Here is an 18663-nt window from a genome sequence, read left to right as displayed (position 1 = left end):
CAAACATGTAAGACAGACCACAAATCCCATTCTTTGGGAAGGGTAGAAACTCTAGGTTGAACTCACTGAAGCAATCCAAAAGAGACTTCACCACCTATTACCTTGAGGATGGAAATATTAGCTATTAAGCAGTAAGGCAACAGGCCAAACCTGTGTTCTCACAGTTCTCCTCGTCACTGTTGTCGGAGCAGTCATCTTCCCCATCACAACGCCAGGACAGACGGACACAGCGCCCTGACTTACAGCGGAACTGGTCAGCTGTGCACATAGATGTAGCTGAGGGACCAGAAAAACAAGAAGGATCAGAAGTGACCCAATTACAAAGCTAAGAGTCCCAAACACTCTTTTGCATCCACAGAAACTGAATGCTTCCACCAGTTTCCAGCACTCACTGCAGTTCCTCTCATCTGACTGGTCATCACAGTCAAAGTCTCCATCACACCTCCAGCCAGCATTAATGCACAAGCCACTGTTGCACATGAACTCTCCAGAGCGACAAGGCTGGTGAGATGCTGCACAGATAGTAAAAATATAAAGAACAAATTCAGACCAATGTAACATCCCCAAAGCTCCTCAGTACCCCTTACCCTCCATTATTATGAAACTTAGTCCTGAATAGATTTCTCCCGGAAACTGCTTTAATTCCTGTAAGCAGAAGTGCACTAACTACAGAGTTCTCATCGCTATTCTCACTTTCGAGAGTTAAAAAAATCCTAATAATGAAAGAGCCGCCTTATGTGTGAACAATTAGATCGCTGTCTACACTGCAACCCCTCTCCAGCCAATGCAAAATCCATTTAGGTTTGCAACTCAGATGCTTGGACCAGCACATCACCCTGCACTAACTTACAGCAGTCAGATTCATCAGACCAGTCCCCACAGTCATCGTCACCATCACAGTGGTAGATGTCCAAGATGCAGCGTCCATATGCACACTGGAACTCCTCCAAGCTGCAGGTGGCAGCTGGAACATCTGACGCTAACAAGAGAATCAAAGAAAAAATGTATGAGGTGACAGGGTACAATCCAGTTTAGAAGCAACCTTCTCAGTCCAATAATGGACTAGCAAGTATTCAATGGAAGGGGGTTAGAAATTACTAGCCATTGTTGCATATCTCTGCATGACTTGTATTACTGAGAGGAACTTGAACGCTGCTTTTGCTTCACCGAAAAGCAGGTTAAACCTATATATAAAGACACCCATGCAGACAATCCACTAAAAATAATTTTAAAAAAAGTTACACAGGATGTTAGTCTATAAACATTTAACTTTTTAAGAGCCATTAAATTCTAGAGAAGCAAACAGCTATGAATAAGGAAGAGGATCCAAGAGTGTCACGTTCTATCTTATACTTGAAACACTATGTATTAGTAACCTCCAGAAAGTGTTTAAATTGCTTATTAAATCTGAAAAGGGTAGATACAAAAATAGATGGAAAAACAGAGACACCTTTTGGGGTAGCTCTGTATTAAGGATTGAGGCATGTCAGAATGCAGTGTTAAAGTAGGGAGTGATTCCTTTAGAATTTTAACAAAAATAAGCACTTGAAGACCAAAGGAAGGAAGCAAGCAGCAAGATGCCCAGGTCTGCACCTGACCTTTGAGGATTTCCCCCTCCCTTTCCTCTCAAGCTCTCACCAAAACAACCATGCCTTTTCAGTAAGGAACACTGTCAGAGAGATGACTCTGGGCAAAGCCCAACAGACTCATGGTCAAGGATTTGCCTACTGTTCTCTGTTCAGCAGTACACTAAGTGGGAAGGGATGGAAAATATTCTGAGTCCCACACAACAGAATTTGACACCTCTTCTCATACTCTCCGGAGAATGAACTGTATATTTCAGGCATACTAGTCTCCCAACTGAAGAGCTCTGAAAATAAATTTATTAAACAAAAGATAAGAGAAAGACTGAAAAGAAAGAATAGTCTGGGAAGTGAATTACATCTGTCTCTCCAACCTGAAGTAGTTGGCAGAGCCTGAAGAGCTTTAATTCAATGAGTGTCCAGCAGCTGGATATGAAAATGTGTGTTCACGTGTGCCTCACCAAAGGAGTCTGAAAGCAGTGTTTGGGTCTCCTTTAGGAGAAAATGAATTCAGAGACTTAAATTATCCTGCTGTATTATTCAGTTATAACACACACATCCCCAAAAGAAAAAGAAAGAAAAAAACCACAAAAAAAAAGAACGGTGCAGTCCCACCTTGTCCTAGATGAATGATAAGCATGACTGGAGATAAGGAAAAGATGACAACCACATGGAAGAAGATAAAAGAACAGGAAGTAGCGAAACTGAGCTTCTTAGCAAGTTACTTAAAATGCCTTATGGAGACAAATGCCAGCCAGGACTGAAGTAGCATTCCACTTCAGAGAAGCAGGGGTACCAGTCCTGGGGTGCCCCTCCACTCCCATAGGAGGCAATGTTGGATCATCTCCCCTCCCTTCCCGAGTGTCTATCCATGGCCTTCAGTGAAGTGACAGGCAAGGGAACGAGAAAGGGAGAGGGGAAAAGGAGAGAGAAAGAGGCTCCCTTCCTCCTAGAGCCCTTTCCTGGCTCAGAAATGTTTGCAGCCCCTGGCTTCCTGCCAACTCATTATCTGGAGAGATAAAAGACAACTCCCCCATGTATCCACTCCCCCTGCCCTTCAGGAGATGACGGTCCTGATCCCCCTCCCAGAGCCTTTTGAAGTTTCCTGCTATCTAGAACAAATTCTGCAAAATGCTATCAAAGGAGAGCAGGGTGGGGGAAGGGACCACTGCAAGTTCCAGAGACACAGACAGCGTTCACTGACACACAAGACAGGCAGTGTGGGTCAGGAAGGGACACAAACTCCTGTCCCACTTGGTACAAGCCTGTGAAGGAGAAAACAAACATTGTGGCTTCTCATGCCCTTCCCTTCCCCATCAGTCACTTTTTGGGCAACATCCTGCAGAAAGCATCTAAGTGAAAAGAAGCTGGGCAAGCAGGCAATCCCTGTAGTGTGCAGTACCTGAGGATGCCATCAATAAGCAGAGCACCACCCCTCTTCCAAAATTTCAGTCAAGAGTCAGACAAGAGAAAAAAGAAGGGAATAGTTGTCTTCCCTTCCCCCCCTGCCCTCCAGCTCCAACAGTTTTATATAGAGCTATCTTCAGTAAAGCATAAGCCTCCTGCTCTGACTCAAGGTCACAGCCATGAGAAGGAACAGAGAAGCAGAGAGGCATGGACAAAGTATGCCTGTGAGGTAACACAAGAGACACCATTCTCTTGTGCCCTCTGGGGTAGGCAGCTGAAGACAGCATAGCTGCCAGGACAGGCAGGACTAACTTGTTTTTGATCTCTGCTGCAGAAAACCCAAGACAAGTGCAGGTCCAAAGGGCTATTTCCTGTGGTTCCAAAGGAAGGAGAGCACTTACGGCAATTCTCTTCATCTGAGCCATCCTTGCAGTCTGTGTCACCATCACAGAACCAGTGCTCAGCTATGCAGCTGCCGTCACTGCAACGGAACTCCTTCTCTGAGCACTTTCTCATATCTGCAGAGACAGCAATGCAAACAAAGCTTTGGCTTTTATGAGAGTACCCAGAAAATCACTGTAGCATTCTCCAGAAGCTCCTAGGGCACCCACAAACGAGACTTCTCATTAAACCATACATACCCATGTCAGGCAAGGCCTGAGCAAAACCATCATTGTTCATTTAACTGACATACAGTGCTGGATTCAAAAGGAATCCAATGGGACTTCACAAGTCACAATGTCAAGGAATAAAAGGTCTCAAGTGATTTTCTTACCTTGCAGGTAAGCCATATAGCCTGAGATCCCAAGCAGCCAGCCCACGGAATGGAATATCCCACAAGCCCAGCCCAGAAAAGCCAGCTGTGAGTCTTCCCCATGCTCAAGGGATCCTAGAGCTGCACAGGTTGGAGTCTGCACAACTCCTTTTAAAGTATGGGAGGACAGTACTTATAGAACATTACTCACCACACTGCTCATCACTGTTGTCGCCACAGTCATTGTCACCATCACAGTGCCACAGGCTGCGGATGCAGTATCCATTCTGACATGAGAACTCATCCTCCTCACACTCCCGTGGAGCTGCAGGGACACAATGGGCACAGGGTGAAGGCAAGGTAAGAAGATTTAGCTTGCAGAACACCAAATGTGTGACATGTTACAAATCGAGCAACATTGTCCTCCAAGGACACCACAATGTTGGAGAGCCAATTCTCCCAACAATAGCAGGAGAGCAACTGCAAGATTTCTCGAGTGTCTCTCTTCCATTCCATTCACAAGTCAACAGTACAGATGCCTCTAAAAATTGAGAACACAGGTTGAAGGAAGTACACAGAACACAGAGACGAAGCCACCCATCCTCTGCTGGTATTCTAGCACAGCCCAAGCCAGACTTGAGATATCCCTGCACAGGAAAAAAAAAAGGCAATCCAGGCCTCTTTTCAAAGGAACAAATAACTGCTAATTGTATTATATTTCCACCTTCTTTTCACAACAATGCCAAAGCTGTCTTCAAAGGAAAGGAGAGGGAAAATTTGAACTTCCTCTTCTGAACACCTCAGTATTTGCAGCCTCATTCCACCCTCCTTGTCAGTCTGCTACGGAAGCTTGCCTGCAGACCAGTGAGGAAAGGAAAGGGACTGCAAAATTAGCACCCGAGGACTTCATCCAACAGAAACCCTCCTAGGGTTACTGCTAATCTAAAAAACCCCTTAGGAATCTTTTATGCACAGAACCTTGTCTTCTTCCTTTCATTAGTCTCTAAATCTTTTGGTCACACTCTACTGCTGTCAAAGATATGAGGGCATTGCAACATTTTATGAAAAACAGAAAACCAAACAGACACCGACCTACATACCTGTTCTTTCATTAATATATTTGAATAGACTGGAGCTTAGTCCTGAGTTCCAGAGCATCACACATGATGTCAACCCCTGAACTTTTGTAGAATTCAAGGGCTGCGGAGTGATGCTTACTAAGGAGCTGCAACCACCTCAACCAGAGAGCAGAACAGTTCTGCTCCCAACTGCAGCCTGATGCCAGCACAGTTACAGCAAAGCTGAAGCTCCAGTGCTACAGAACACGCTGGTTCTCCGGCATGTGTTGCCAAGTACAGATCTGATGACTTCTTGTGGAGAATGAAAGTTGTATCCCTGAATACCTTTTGCTAATGGAAGCCAACCACAAGTAACTCTTGTCCTCAGCACAAAGGGGAAAGGAGGGGGCTGAAAGTCAAAGACTCAGGCAAAATTTCCTCCATTTTAATAATTTGTAGAAGCACATCAGCAACGTTCACAGCTAACAGGCTACCATGGCAAATCTTCTGAGGATGGCACCTCACATGGCAGCAGACAGTCAGCTTTCAGGGAACCTGTCTCTGTGTGGGCAATATCCTTACAGCATCTCCCTCTCCTCAAGGAGCTCTGTTTGAAGGGACAGGATGCTGGTGACAGCCCAGCATCACAGAAAAGTCAGACAGCGGAACCTGAGGCCACAGGAAGTCAGCCAGACATCCAGTTCAGTAAGATTTGGCAGGGGTTAGGTGTTTCCACAAACAGGGGAGGGCACAAAGAGCTCAGCTCAGGGAAGTGTTTCATGGGATATTAACTAGCAAGGCTGCAGGGCATAAACGGTTCTACAGCTGGATGGAGAAGCATCCCCTCCCCCCAGAACAGGCAGCTAAATAGCAAGCCAGGTGCCAAGACAGAAGGGCTTAGAGGTACACACCTCTGTCAGAGTCAAGATATAGCTTACTGCAAGACAGAAGTCTGATTCAGTGAATAAACTCCTCAATTCCTGCAATAAAAAGGGTCAACTTTCTCCAGCCATGGCAGGCGGGCACTGCACCCACCCTCTTCCCTCAGAGAGGTGACTTACGGCAGTCCTGTTCATCAGAATCATCCTCACAGTCATTGTCTCCATCGCAGACCCATGACCGGCGGATACATTTTCCATTGTCACAGTGGAAGTCCAAGGGAGAGCAAGTGGGCAGCACTGCAAGAGCAAAGAAACACCTCATGGAGCTGCAGCCAGCTTCCTTCCTGAAAGTAAAGTTCCTTCCCTTCTGAGGGAGCAGGGCTACACCTCTTCGAAACAAAAGACATAAAATTTCAAGTCATCAGGAAGAGCTGTTCCTCAAATGGGGGGCAGGGTAGGTCTGTAGCTTGGCAGTCTCTCTTCCCGAGAGAAACACTGACCTTTCCACAATAAAGTAGCTGCTGCAATCCCCCCACTGAGTTCTTTATTTCTCTTTCATCCTTGAGCCTGCTGTCCTCCCATAACTGCACTTGTTTTATAACAAGCAAAATTATACTATTAACATCTTACCTGCCTATTTCCTAGTGCAGTCCATCCTGTTTTTACTACACAGCAAGTTCTTTAGAGTGAGAACTATAAGAAGCAATGTTTTGGGGAACAGGACTTTACAAGGTAACATGCTGTAGCATGTGTTTCAGCATGGGGACTGCCAGTTTTTTTGTCAAGAAATCTGCAAGGAGAAGCTTCGAAAGCAGGAATCCTCTGCTGGGGGTAATTTGCTGTACCTCAGGTGTGGGCAACAGAATCCAAATCCTGCTAGAGCTTTCCAGAAGGGACAGAAGAAGAGGACAGGGATGGGATGATGCTTGCCTACACAGGAGTCTGTTGGCAATGGAGTGGAACCACAAATCCACAGTGTTTGAAGAGGCCTGGAGCCACAAAGCTGGAATTCAAGGGGGAGCATCAGCCCTGTTCTTCCCCCCACAGATGAGAGGAACACTCAGCCCCAGGAGGTTCATACTTTTAAGTGCTGCCAGCTGTGATAGGCAAGGGGCTGCACAAGACTGTTCCTGACAGGTGTGTCTCCTAAGAACAACATTCGCTCGGCGATGTGAAGAGGCGAGGGCTAGAAAGGCTAGTGCCTGAAACCCTTTCATCCCAGCCCAGCTTGCCGACAGCATCTCCCATCTGTCACCAGGCAGGCCAGCCCTCCTCTGCTATGCTGCTACTCCTTCCCTTGCCAACACTCTCCTGGAGGTGGGAGTATGAAGGGAGGGAGGTGGGTAAAAGAAGAAGGTGAAGACAGCAGCCACGCACAAAAGGAGAAGGATTAAATAAGGAGAACAAACAGACACATTTTCAGCTTTTCCAGCTTTCTCAACTCCCTGTTTCCCCTCGGCCCAGGACTGCTGCCAGCGTCCTATGACAGCAGCATGGATTATACTATACTGAATCATTCACTGCTCTCTATAGCAAGTCCTCCAACATATCTCACCAAGGGACTGTCCTAAAAGCCCCCCACCATAAGAATACACTAGACTAGTGCAGTTAAATTCAGACTTGCTCCAACGTCTCTTTTTCTAACCACAAATTCAGATCATCTTCTCAGCTGTTCCTGTAGTGTGGCAGGCATAGGCATTTCTGTATCTGAGAACATCATTGCAGATGTAGTTGCTCTCAACACTCACAGAATTTGGCACTGGCCCTTAGGAAAAGGTCCCTCACATCATGTCCAGGATGTCACATGTAGATATCTATCCAGGTCATATCCAGCTTCTTCTAGGCCTCAGAGGAGTATAAAGGAGAGGGAAGCATACAAATCTGTATTTTCACCCTCCAGTTTTGAAAGCACCCTGTTCTTCCAATAGCTGACCCATTTCCTTACATTGCATTTTCTCTGAGAACCCCTGTGTTGCTGCAGTAAAATGAAGAAGGAGCTTCCTCTTTTTCCCCAGGGAAGGTGGAACTGGAAAATTCTCCGCTTCCCAAACTCTGCTTCCAAACAAAACCAAGACATTTTTGGACTCAGATGGTCGGTCCCACACGAGACCTCTCTTCCCCAAGCACAACTTCCATACATTGCATGCTGAGCAAACCTTCCCTGGCCTCAGCTGCAGTTTCAGGACTATGACCATCCTCCCAGTGTATGCTTTAGCGTGACTAATCACCAAAGGACTGCACAGAAGCCACCTGGAAGGGAATTTGCATGCTGACTCTCCAGGGGAGAATTCTTCAGGTTCCCAGAGGGTTAAGCCATTAGTGCTGGTTCAGACGGACACCATTAACCCACTGAACTGCTGCACCCCTTCATGAGGTAACAACACAAAATGAAATTCCACCCCTACAGGGAGCAGTTCAGCCAATTTCATACTCCCCCTAGATATAAAAATCGAGCTTCAAGCACAGGGGAGGTAGCGCAGGAGAAAGAGAGCAAAACACACACTGCTATGAGAACCAAATTCCCAACCCAGCAGACAGCAAGTGTGTGCTAGCCAGACAACACTGGGGGTTCGGGGCAGGGGGGTGGTGTTAAATCCCCTTCTACAGGAGCATTCCTTTAAAGAAGGAAGAAAAACCACAAACCTACTTAGATAAAAAATCCCAAACTAATGAATGAAGGCTAATGTCTCATAGAGCAGAGAAACTGCCAGTGGGATCAGGGCAGGGATCCACATATAATTGGAACCTGAATTTAATAATGGTCAGAAACAGATGCTTCAAAAGAAGATTCTGCAAGACATTCTGGGAGTAGTTTCTTCCTAACCCCTTCTTCCTAGCTCTGCCCCCCCCCAATCCATCATTCCTTCTTCCCATTAAAAAGCAAACAGCCTACACAGAAAATTCCTGTTTCCTTCTATTTTTCTAAACATATTAGGCTTCAGTTTCACTGTACAGCCCTTTCCTCTAGGGTTGTTATTAATCAGCTCTTTTGCTGGACATTTATTACTTCATATTTTGATGTGTTTTATTCCTATGGAGTTAAAGCTGAGGGCATATCACTAGCCCAGAGTGAATGTTTAGTACAGTTGAAAATACATCCAAAGTGTTTGGAAATTTGAACTTAGGAGGAAATTCAGAACTTAAGAGGTCACACTTAGGACACTCAAATAACCTCCACTATATTTTGTCCTGACATGATGGAGCAGCTATACAATCTGCTAAGTGTATTGCTTTAACTCATATAGCTTATTTTAAAACCCACGGTCAGAAGAAGGGCACATGGCAATACAACTGAAGCAGCAGGAACTCCTTTCGCTGACAGAGATAGAGCAAGACCTCTTCATCTTGCCGGAGGACAAGCTGGATTAGCATCTAGAAGACTAGAAACTGAACCCCCATATTCTCTTTCCAGCTTGATACAGACACATGACCATGGGACAGTTCTGCCTCTTTAGCCCCCTTCTCCAACCTGTAAAATGAAGGATATTTATTATTTCCTAAGACAGCTGCCAGTCCTTCATAGGCATGGCTTCAACTGATGAGCAAGCAATCACAGATTGCACTAACACGCTTTCACCACGACTCATAGAAGAATTAGGTAACGCCAACAGTAAACACACTTCAGACTCAACCCCCCTTCCCTGCTCAATTCCAGCTTGATCTCTCCATATCTATGCAAAGAAACAATATTTTCCTAAAAGAGATGAGCTAAGCCAAGTCCTAGAATGGAGTTGAAGGCAGACAAATGCCTAGACAGACAGGGACCAACTCACCATCCCCAGGCAGAGCAGAGAGGCAGGACAGGGAGCAAGCTCAAGGAAAGGGAGCCAATGGAAAGAGCAAGGCTGAGTAGCAACAGCTCAAGAGAACACATCTGTCAACTGACAGTGAGCAATACAAAAAGGTCTTTGAACTTCCAACCATTTCCCTGAGCTCATCCCTCTGCATGGTCACACTGGACATCATCCAAGGTTTCAGCAAAGCTATGTCTATCATAAGCCTGCTAGTCCTCCCCCCTCCCAACTCCTATTACACAGGACACTCTTTTATTGCCAAGCAGAAGGGGAAGGGGGAGGGCGGGGGAAAAGGGAAGTTTATAAGGTGAAACGCAGACTGAATCACGTCCCACTGTCCTTTGAACACTTTATCCCTATTGCCTTTGGTGAGCAGGTTGCTTTGTACCCAAGAACAGCAAGCAACCAGTGTTCAGGTCTGGAACACAGCAGTTTGAACAATACTGGTTGTTTAATAAGACAAACTCTCATTCATGTGAAGAATAAGAAGTTAATTTAAAAAATAAATACAACTGAAAAAAAATAATCATACTACCTAGAGAACTGCAGTCTGACCCCCAGCTATGTCCACAACCATGCCTGTGTATGAGTACCCAGATACCCGCAAACAGAGATCTGTTTGCTGAGATCTGCAGCTCAGTGGGCAAAAAGTCCAGTAACAGAAATAAAGGGTGTTAGTCCACTCTCAGAAAGAAATAGGAGACATTGCATTTTACTAACAGATGTTTTGGAAACTCTAGTTCCAGAGTAGCATAAAATATTTCCAATCACACTGCTGAACTATATTTGAGAATGCTGCTGGTCAAAAGAAAAAAAAAAAGAAAGAAAAAAATTAAAAGAGTATCAGCACCCAATCTTTCACAGCCCTTTGATCACAAGCACTCTGCCTGAGGGGGCACTGCATTAATTCTGATGCCTTTTAAATGAAACACACATACTCTGAGCTCAATAAAATGACAAAGTTGCAGATATGGAGGAACTCGTGTGTTTACAAGAGAATATTGAACTCTTAACAGGAGTTCCCAATTCATAAAACTTGACGTTTAGAAATGAAGCTTCACCTGAGCCATTGCATCTGTGCTCAAGACTGGTGATTAAGTGAAGGGCAGAGGGAAATTTTTTTTTAAAGTTTCCATTAATTTTAGTAAAAGACCTGTGAGATTTTTATCCTCACATCACCTCAACAATTTTTGTTGTGGGATTGATAAGCAGGCTATACTGACAGTCCTGTTCCTGGCAAGGAAGAGACCCTCCCTTGGACTTGAATGAATTGTAGCTCAACAGGAACTGTGTAGATTTCCCAATGAGATGGGAACAGACCACTTTTAGAAATATTTAAGGTACAAGGAGTAAATTCTTCCTTCAGCCCCTTTAAATGAAAAAGTATTGTACAACAGTGCATGGAGCTAAGCAAGCAACTCTGTGTCCCAAGAAGTTATCAATTTACAGGCTAGTTATGTATGACACAGATCCAAAATTCACATCAAGAAGGCTCTTCCGGGGGGATAGTTATGAGGGGATTTGACATATCTTAGGAGAAACAGAACTATTTATGAGTTCTCAGGCCAAGTTTACTCAGTTGTCCTTTCACCCTTGCCACAGGAAGTAGGACTCATTCACACCATGCTGGACTTCAAAGGGCATACAGGAGGGCAGAATGAAAACCATTCCTCTGCTTGCATGTGGCTTTCTTTAGGGACAGTCCAAAGTAGTCTCTGTTGGCACAAGGCAGGAAGGCAGCTGAGCTACTCTGTGCATGTGTAGCAAAGGCTTCCAAACCAGATACTGTCAGCAAGCCAGAGAGCTGACACTAGAGAAAGCCTATGAAGCTGGCATGACAGCTGGGAGGTTGCTTATTGATATTATTACTACAGCATTCTGGCTTGTAAACGTGATCCAGAGCAGGAAGCAAGCATACCATGGAATAATTGGCTTCCATCACAGCAGGGCTTCAAATTTGCAAGGAAAAGAGTTTCTGTCAAAGGTAAGCAGAGGCAGGGCTTTCCTTAAAACAATGGGAAAATACCTATGAGTGGTAGACATTCCAAGGACACCAAAACAAGTGCAAAGTGTCTGGGATGTGCAGAAACAGTACCACTTGACAAAAAACTTAGTGCAACCAACTCAGAAAGTGGTAATTTGTTTTAAAGTTTGTAAAAGAACATTAAAAACTAAACAAAGGAAAACTCACCACATATTAAGAATTTATCTTGAAACTGAAAATGTCTCAAGGGAGTAAGTGTTCCCTGTGTCTGCTCTAGTTTTTCATAGCTGTAACTCCTCTAACTGCCAAGTATCTTGCTTTTCTTTTCCTTTTTTTTTTACATCACATGCACTGCGTTTCAAGCTGTCATTCTTTAACAAAGTTAAAAGGTTAGAAAATTGCATTAATAGAGAATTTAGTGAACTCCAATCAATTACTCAAGTACACGCAGTACTATATAGACAGAGATGCAAGACTGAATCTTGATTTGCGAAACCAATTTTCACCTTTATGCCCAGCCTGTGTTTCGCTCTCTTGCTTTATTAGGAGTCCAACAATCCAGTGTCTTCCCATTCTCCTCTCTTTTTCCCAAGGAAATAGAATTTTCTCAGGAACTTGTTCTTCTTGTTGTATTGGCTTACAGTATACATATGAGCATATGACACACGGAAGGAAAGTACACCGTAAAAAAGTATGGTTACAGTTTTATTCCTCTGGAAACTTAGGACAGTCACAGGAGAAAAAAAGAAAATTCTAAAACTAGGTTGTAGCAGGACAGGGAAAGGTGGGATTCCTTGCAAACATTTCACTCTTCTAATCAGACACATCTACTTGATGATATTATAATTCCTGTCTTTAAAACTCAGAGCTGCACATCCATACATTGCTGGAAAAGAATCCAGATTGTTTTAGCATCTCATTAGAGTCCATATAAGTGGTTGCACTGATTGAGATTGATAAGTCAGAATGAACCACTGGGCCCATTCCAGCATGAAGACTAGCCCCATGGTTTCTGAGGAATCTCAGTAATTTTTTAACTAGGCCTTTAATATATCTGGGCCTTGTATGATGACTTCATCATGACAACCCAAACCTTCAGGTCAGTATTTGTATTTAAAAGAAACTGACTGGTTTCAAACCTGGTAGAAGTCAATAAATAAATATATAAATCAAATTCAAAACAGAGAAGTCCAAAATCTCACTCCATGAAAGCCGTGCACTTAACATTTCCATAGTATCCTTAGCCCCATTGCTTAATGTTTATTTTTGCTTTCATATTTCCACTAAATTGCACTCAAAGTATAAGGGCTGTCAGCTGAAAAAAGTTCTCCTCTTTGTATTTTTTCTACCACAACACAATATTCAAAAAGGCAACTCATATTCTAGTCCTTCCCCTTGAGTCACTTTTCTACTCTGAATAATGCTGCTCTTTATCTCCCGTCCTAACTTGTCAAATCTACTGTCCTTCTTGGTACATGATAGCTTACATCTCTCACTAAATTGTAGAGACCTACAGCACAAGTTATGTTCTGAATGAGATCACAGAATTACAGAATCATCAAACTTGGAAGAGACCTTTGTCCAACTGTCAACTCAGCACCACCAAAATCACCCCTAAACCAGACCCTCAAGTGACACATACAGATGTCTCTTGAACACTTCCAGAGACAGTGACTCTACCACCTCCCTGGACAACTTATTCCAGTGCTTAATCACCCTTTCAGTGAAAAATTTTTTTCTAATACCTAATCTGAATCTCCCCTGGTGCAACTTAAGGCCATTTTCTCTCATTCTTTCACTTGAGACATGGGTGAAGAGACTGACATCCACCTCACTACAACCTACTTTCAGGTAGTTGAAGAGGGCTACAAGGTCCCTCCTGAGCCTCCTCCAGGCTAAACAACCCCAGCTCCCTCAGCCGCTTCTCCTAAGACATGCTTTCTAGACCCTTCACCAGCTTCATTGCCCTTCTCTGGACATGCTCCAGCACCTCAATGTCCTTTCTGAAGTGAGGGGCCCAAAACTGGACACAGGATTCAAGCTGCGGCCTTGCCAGAGACTTGTACAGGGGGACAGACGATCACTGTGGCCCTGATCCTGCTGGCCACACCGTTTCTAATACAGGCCAGGATGCCATTGGCCTTCTTGGCCACCTGGACACACTGCTGGCTCATGTTCAGCCGCTGTCGACCAGCACCCCCAGGTTCTCTTCCACAGGCAGCTTTCCAGCCACTCATCCCCCAGCCTGTAGCGATGCCTGGGGTTGTTGTGACCCAAAGGCAGGACTTGGCATTTTGCCTTGTGGAACCTCAGACAGTTGTCCTCAGCCCACTGAACCAGCCTGTTCAGATCCCTCTGTAGAGCCTTCCTACTCTCCAGCAGATCAGTGCTCCTGCCCATCTTGGTGTTGTCTGCAAACTGATTGAGGGATAAAGATAATAAACAGGACTGACCCCAATACTGAGCCCCAGGGAACGCCACTGGTGACCGGCCACTAGGTGGATTTAACTCCAGTCACTACCACTCTCTGGGCCTGGCCATCCAGTTGGATTTCTACCCAGAGAACTGTGCACCCATCCAAACTAAGCAACCACTTCCTCCAGGAGAATGCTGTGGGAGATGGTGTCAAAGGCTTTACTGATGTCTACGTAGACAACATCCACAACCCTTCCCTCATCCACGACACAGGTCACTTTGTCATAGAAGTAGAGCAGGTTGGTCAAGCAGGACCTGCCTTTTGTAAACCCATGCTGGCTGGGCCTGATCCCTTGGTTGTCCTGCACATGTTGTGTGATGGCACTCAGGATGATCTGCTCCATGACTTTCCCCAGTATTGAGGTCAGGCTGACAGGCCTGTAGTTCCCTGAATCATCCTCTGACCCTTCTTGCTATTTCCAGTCAAATGCAACTTCTCCAGTTAACCAGGACTACTGGCAAATGATTGAAATTGGCTTGGCAAGTTCTTCTGCCACCTCCCTCAACACTCTTGGGTGCATCCCATCTGGGTCCATAGACTTGTAGGTGTTTAATTGGCATAGCAGGTCACTAACCATTGCCTTCTGGATTATGAGGGTTTCAGTCGGGTTCCTGTCACTAACTTCCAGCTCTAGGAGCTGCGTATCCTAAGGACAAGTGGTTTTGGCATTAAAGAAAGGCAAAGAAGGCATTAAGTAACAGCCTTTCCATCAGTTTTCTGACACTATTCTACCCTCTGCATCCACTAAAAGACGGAGACTCTCCTTAGCCCTCCTTTTGCTGTCAACAGAAGTTTTTTTTGTTGCCTTTTTTGTTCCTCAGAACACAAAATCTGCCTCTATTTGTAATACAAAGAATTCCAAACAAGAGGTGGCATATTCATCTTTAACAGTCCTCAGTGGATTATACATCCATTAACTTATGAGACTGCTACCTGAGAATGTTTGAAATTTCAGAATCAGTGTTTTGTGGCAAGGAGATTCGCAGCTTAAGCATATGTTGTATGAACAAACAACTTGTTAGCTTTGAACCACCTCCTGCTAGTTCCTATGGAAGATCTTATCTCTCCCGCCCCCTAGTCCTACCATGGCTACTTGGCTTAAAACTTTCCATGCTCAAAGTATAATGTTGTTGAATTACAAAGAAGATCATACCAACAAGTATCACCCGTCTAAATCATTACTGAGCCCACCAAAAAAAACCAAAACAATCCCACCATCATCCCCCTGCTTCCCCACCTCCCCAGCAAACAAACAAACAAAAAAACAAACAAACAAACAAACAAACAGGAATCTTCCTCTGTGCTTAATAATAAGCCAGTAAAACCAGTTTAGCTATTGGATATTCCTTACCTCCCCAAACCCCTTATTCCTGCTCAGATTCTCCTTTTTTAGCCTGTGCAATTGTACAGAGCCTCCTCCATCCTGTTCTTTTGAGACTTTAATTTTATTTTTTCAATTCCCAGATCCCCATTTCCTCTTTTTCGAGCATAGCAAGTTTTCATATTGGCCCTTTTCTTTACTGGATGTAAACATGCAGGGTTTTCATCCCCTTTTTTGATTTCTCCAGTTAAAGTCACTTCCTTGCCCAACAACCCTTTCACTAACCATCTTTAAACCAAACACTGATCATCTCAATTTGCAGGTAGCCGATTTATCAAAACCCCATTTTTCACTCAAGGTCTTCCACACTGCTCAATATTTGCAAAATTTGAAGAAACAAGAAGTGAGAAGGAAACATATTTTCACAAAGCTAGGTTGACACCTCCCAGACTTAAGGAAGAAGAGATTCTCTAAAACAGCATTTCAAAGATGAGGAAAGCTCCTTTCCATACAACTAATCAACAGCAGAAACCAGGGAAGGTTAAAGAAAGATCCATCAGAGAAGATAAATTCCTCCTCATTCATGTTCCTTGACAGGAGCCTTAAATCTTCAGCTCTAGGGTTTCCTTTCAGGAAAGGAGTTCCATGAAAATGGGCCTTTTTTTCCACCCTTCAATTCTGCCACCGTCTGTGCAATCCAAAGAGATGAGGTAAGAAAGCAACTTACTTGTGACTCCGGGGAAAGAGGCTTTCTCTATTAATCTGTATCATGCTAAACCCACTCAAACTAACATTATACATCAATTCTCACCTAGCTGGGCACAGCTACAGAGATGTCAACACTATGCAGATACGCAGTAGCTGCAAGGTAACTTCTCTCAGCAGATCCCAAGACCAATGAATATTATGACAGTGTTTACCTTTCCCTCCCTTTATAGGGCAGCCAGGACATAAACTAGAATTTTACTTAGGAGGGCAGACACTCTCCAAACGCTTCTTCACACTGTTTATTTTCCATTCATATTTACAGCAAAACTGTATAATTTAGTTCACAGATAGTGCTTTTGCAAGGGTGGGGAAAAAAAAGTACTTCTCTCTGTTCCTCTTCTCCCTCTAAAATATTCATGTCCAACAGCCATCTAAAAACCAGCTGCAAAAGCCAGAGTGGGTGTTTTGCTGTGCTTTATGTTGGTGCTCTGTTGGACTCTGAGTACTGAAGTCAGTCAAAAGTAGGTCATCTACAACCCAAAACATCAGTCATACAAATGACATGATTTGCCTGTAAAACAGAGAAGCACCAGAAGAGAAAAAGACATTCTGTTTTCCCAAATCCAAGTCAAAGATGGTATTCTTACTGCAGCCATCTTCATCACTGTGGTCCCCACAGTCATTGTCTCCATCACATTGCCACTGAGCAGGGATACACGTGCATTCACCGAAAGCACTGACAGCACATGTAAAATGATTACGTCCACAGGAGCATTCACTGCTACTCGTAACACCTGTAAAGGAAGAAAAAAAGAAAGAAAGAAGATATTTTTAAGAGATCCATCTGTTTTAGGGTAAACATTAAATACAACGTGACATCACAGTTCTTCTCCATGTACACACTATATGTATGAACACATCCTCTACTAAAAAGGAACATGTTCACCCTCCTCATACTGTTGAAATCAGAGATCTATTACTACGCGCAGTTTCCTGGACTGGGGTGTTTGAAGGTGACAGCAAAGAGCAATCCGCCAAAAAGAAACTTAGGAGTCAGCTGAAAAACAACTCAGAACGAGTCACAAACAAATTCAAGGAATGTCAGGTATCAGAACACCCTTTCTATTTTACAAACTCACTCTTCTCCTAGAGCACTGCTCTGTTGCTGCTACACTTGGTTCTGACAGTACAAGAGAAGGGATAACTCTGTGGAGTAGAATCCTTTGTTAAACAAATGATTACTCTATCAATCATCAACCCCCTCAGGCTAGTCTGACTGGATATTTTTGCATGGTTCCTTCTTTCTGCAATTCAAACAGACCTAAAGCTCTCTGATTAAACAACAGATCATAAGGAAAGAATTACAGAGAGATATGTGCCCCAAGTGGTAGTCATATACATCCTGAACTATCTGCAGGCTTTTTGATTTCATTTACCTTACTCATACATCTAGTGTATCTGTGATGAGCCATGAACTGTATCAACCTAAGCAAAAAAGAAAAAAAAATTCCCCAGAATGTCCTTATTTACCATGCTAATTGAGAAAAGCAGTATCTTCAAAATCATATATAACACTTCTGCAACCCTCTCAACAGCTGAATTCCCTCCAGTGAAGACATCCATTTGCGAAACTAAAGCTAAGATTTAAGTTTAAAGGGGATGCATTTCTTCCTTGAGGAAGAATTACATTATGGTTCTTCCGCAACAAAACTGGTCGAGGAGGTTTCTGCCAGCCTCTGCTGCCTGCTCCCAACTGCTACACTGCAGATTGCAAGGCCTTACTACAAACCATTTTCCAAGCATATCTGCAAGCTGCTGAATTGCACCAACCAAATTTTTGTGGGACCTCTGTTCACAGTCTGCCATGGGGGTGATAACCTTTTATTCTTCCCCTCACATTCACTACAAGTTATTTTTAAAAGGTTTAGTAGAACATATACATCTCAAAGTATTACTGCATATACTAGGGAAAGCGGCCAATATCTGGTGTAACAAAGGATTGAGGCTAAAAGAACATGAGGTGAATAAAAAAACAAAGGAGGGTAGAGTGGTCAGATCTGCAGAGGACTTACCAGGTATGAACAGGCTGATTCAAAAAGACAGCCAGTGGGTGATGTAGGGTCAGAAGGCAAAAAAAGCAACACAAACATCCCTGAGGAAAAGCTGTGCATCATCTATGCAACATATCCGATTATTAGAAATGCAGGAAAATTCAGAATAACCACAACCCTCCCACAAAAATCAAACCGGTTTCTTCAAACTGACAGCACAGGAAATTCAGGACAAACTATCCTCTGCTGTTGCCTGCAACTATTTAAAAAGGCAGAACTAGCTGCATATTGTCTCCAAAGTAGCTGCTGTTTAAATCACCTTTTCCAAAGCAATTTTCTACCATTATCCTCAACAGTACCCCAAAGCACTTATCCCAGGTACCTGAAAAGCTCTAATATTCCTTTCTGTTGAAATACACAAGACCACCTAGGAAAAGACAAAAATGGAAGTACTAGTGACTGGCTCTATCCTGCCCAGGCTTATGGACAGGAAAGGATCAAACATCAAGGCAAATCATTCTTAAACTAGGGTAATACATTTAATAATTTATTTCTGGATAAGCATAAATGAGGGAGTTGAGGAAAAGAAGTAAATGCAAATTATCTTAGCTCCTGAATATAATCATAGAATCACTGAGGCTGGAAA

General features: G+C 43.8%; 1 protein-coding gene across 3 annotated transcripts in view; it reads right to left on the bottom strand.

Annotated features, from left to right (window-relative positions):
- The window catches only part of LRP4 (LDL receptor related protein 4), an 81888-nt gene that overhangs the window by 26279 nt on the left and 36946 nt on the right, over window positions 1-18663 (bottom strand). For all 3 annotated transcript variants that reach the window (XM_064657932.1, XM_064657933.1, XM_064657934.1), the window contains exons 2-8: window positions 16614-16760; window positions 5864-5980; window positions 3956-4069; window positions 3392-3508; window positions 851-979; window positions 393-512; window positions 151-276 (exon numbers count right to left, since the gene is read on the bottom strand). In XM_064657932.1, coding sequence (XP_064514002.1) covers window positions 151-276; window positions 393-512; window positions 851-979; window positions 3392-3508; window positions 3956-4069; window positions 5864-5980; window positions 16614-16760 — 870 coding nt within the window. The remainder of the gene's footprint in view (window positions 1-150; window positions 277-392; window positions 513-850; window positions 980-3391; window positions 3509-3955; window positions 4070-5863; window positions 5981-16613; window positions 16761-18663) is intronic.

Source organism: Pseudopipra pipra, chromosome 6, assembly GCF_036250125.1.
Source record: "Pseudopipra pipra isolate bDixPip1 chromosome 6, bDixPip1.hap1, whole genome shotgun sequence".
In the NCBI taxonomy this organism is placed as follows: Eukaryota; Metazoa; Chordata; class Aves; order Passeriformes; family Pipridae; genus Pseudopipra; species Pseudopipra pipra.
The sequence above is the reverse complement of the archived record's forward strand: the minus strand, read 5'-3'. Positions and strand labels throughout refer to the sequence as shown.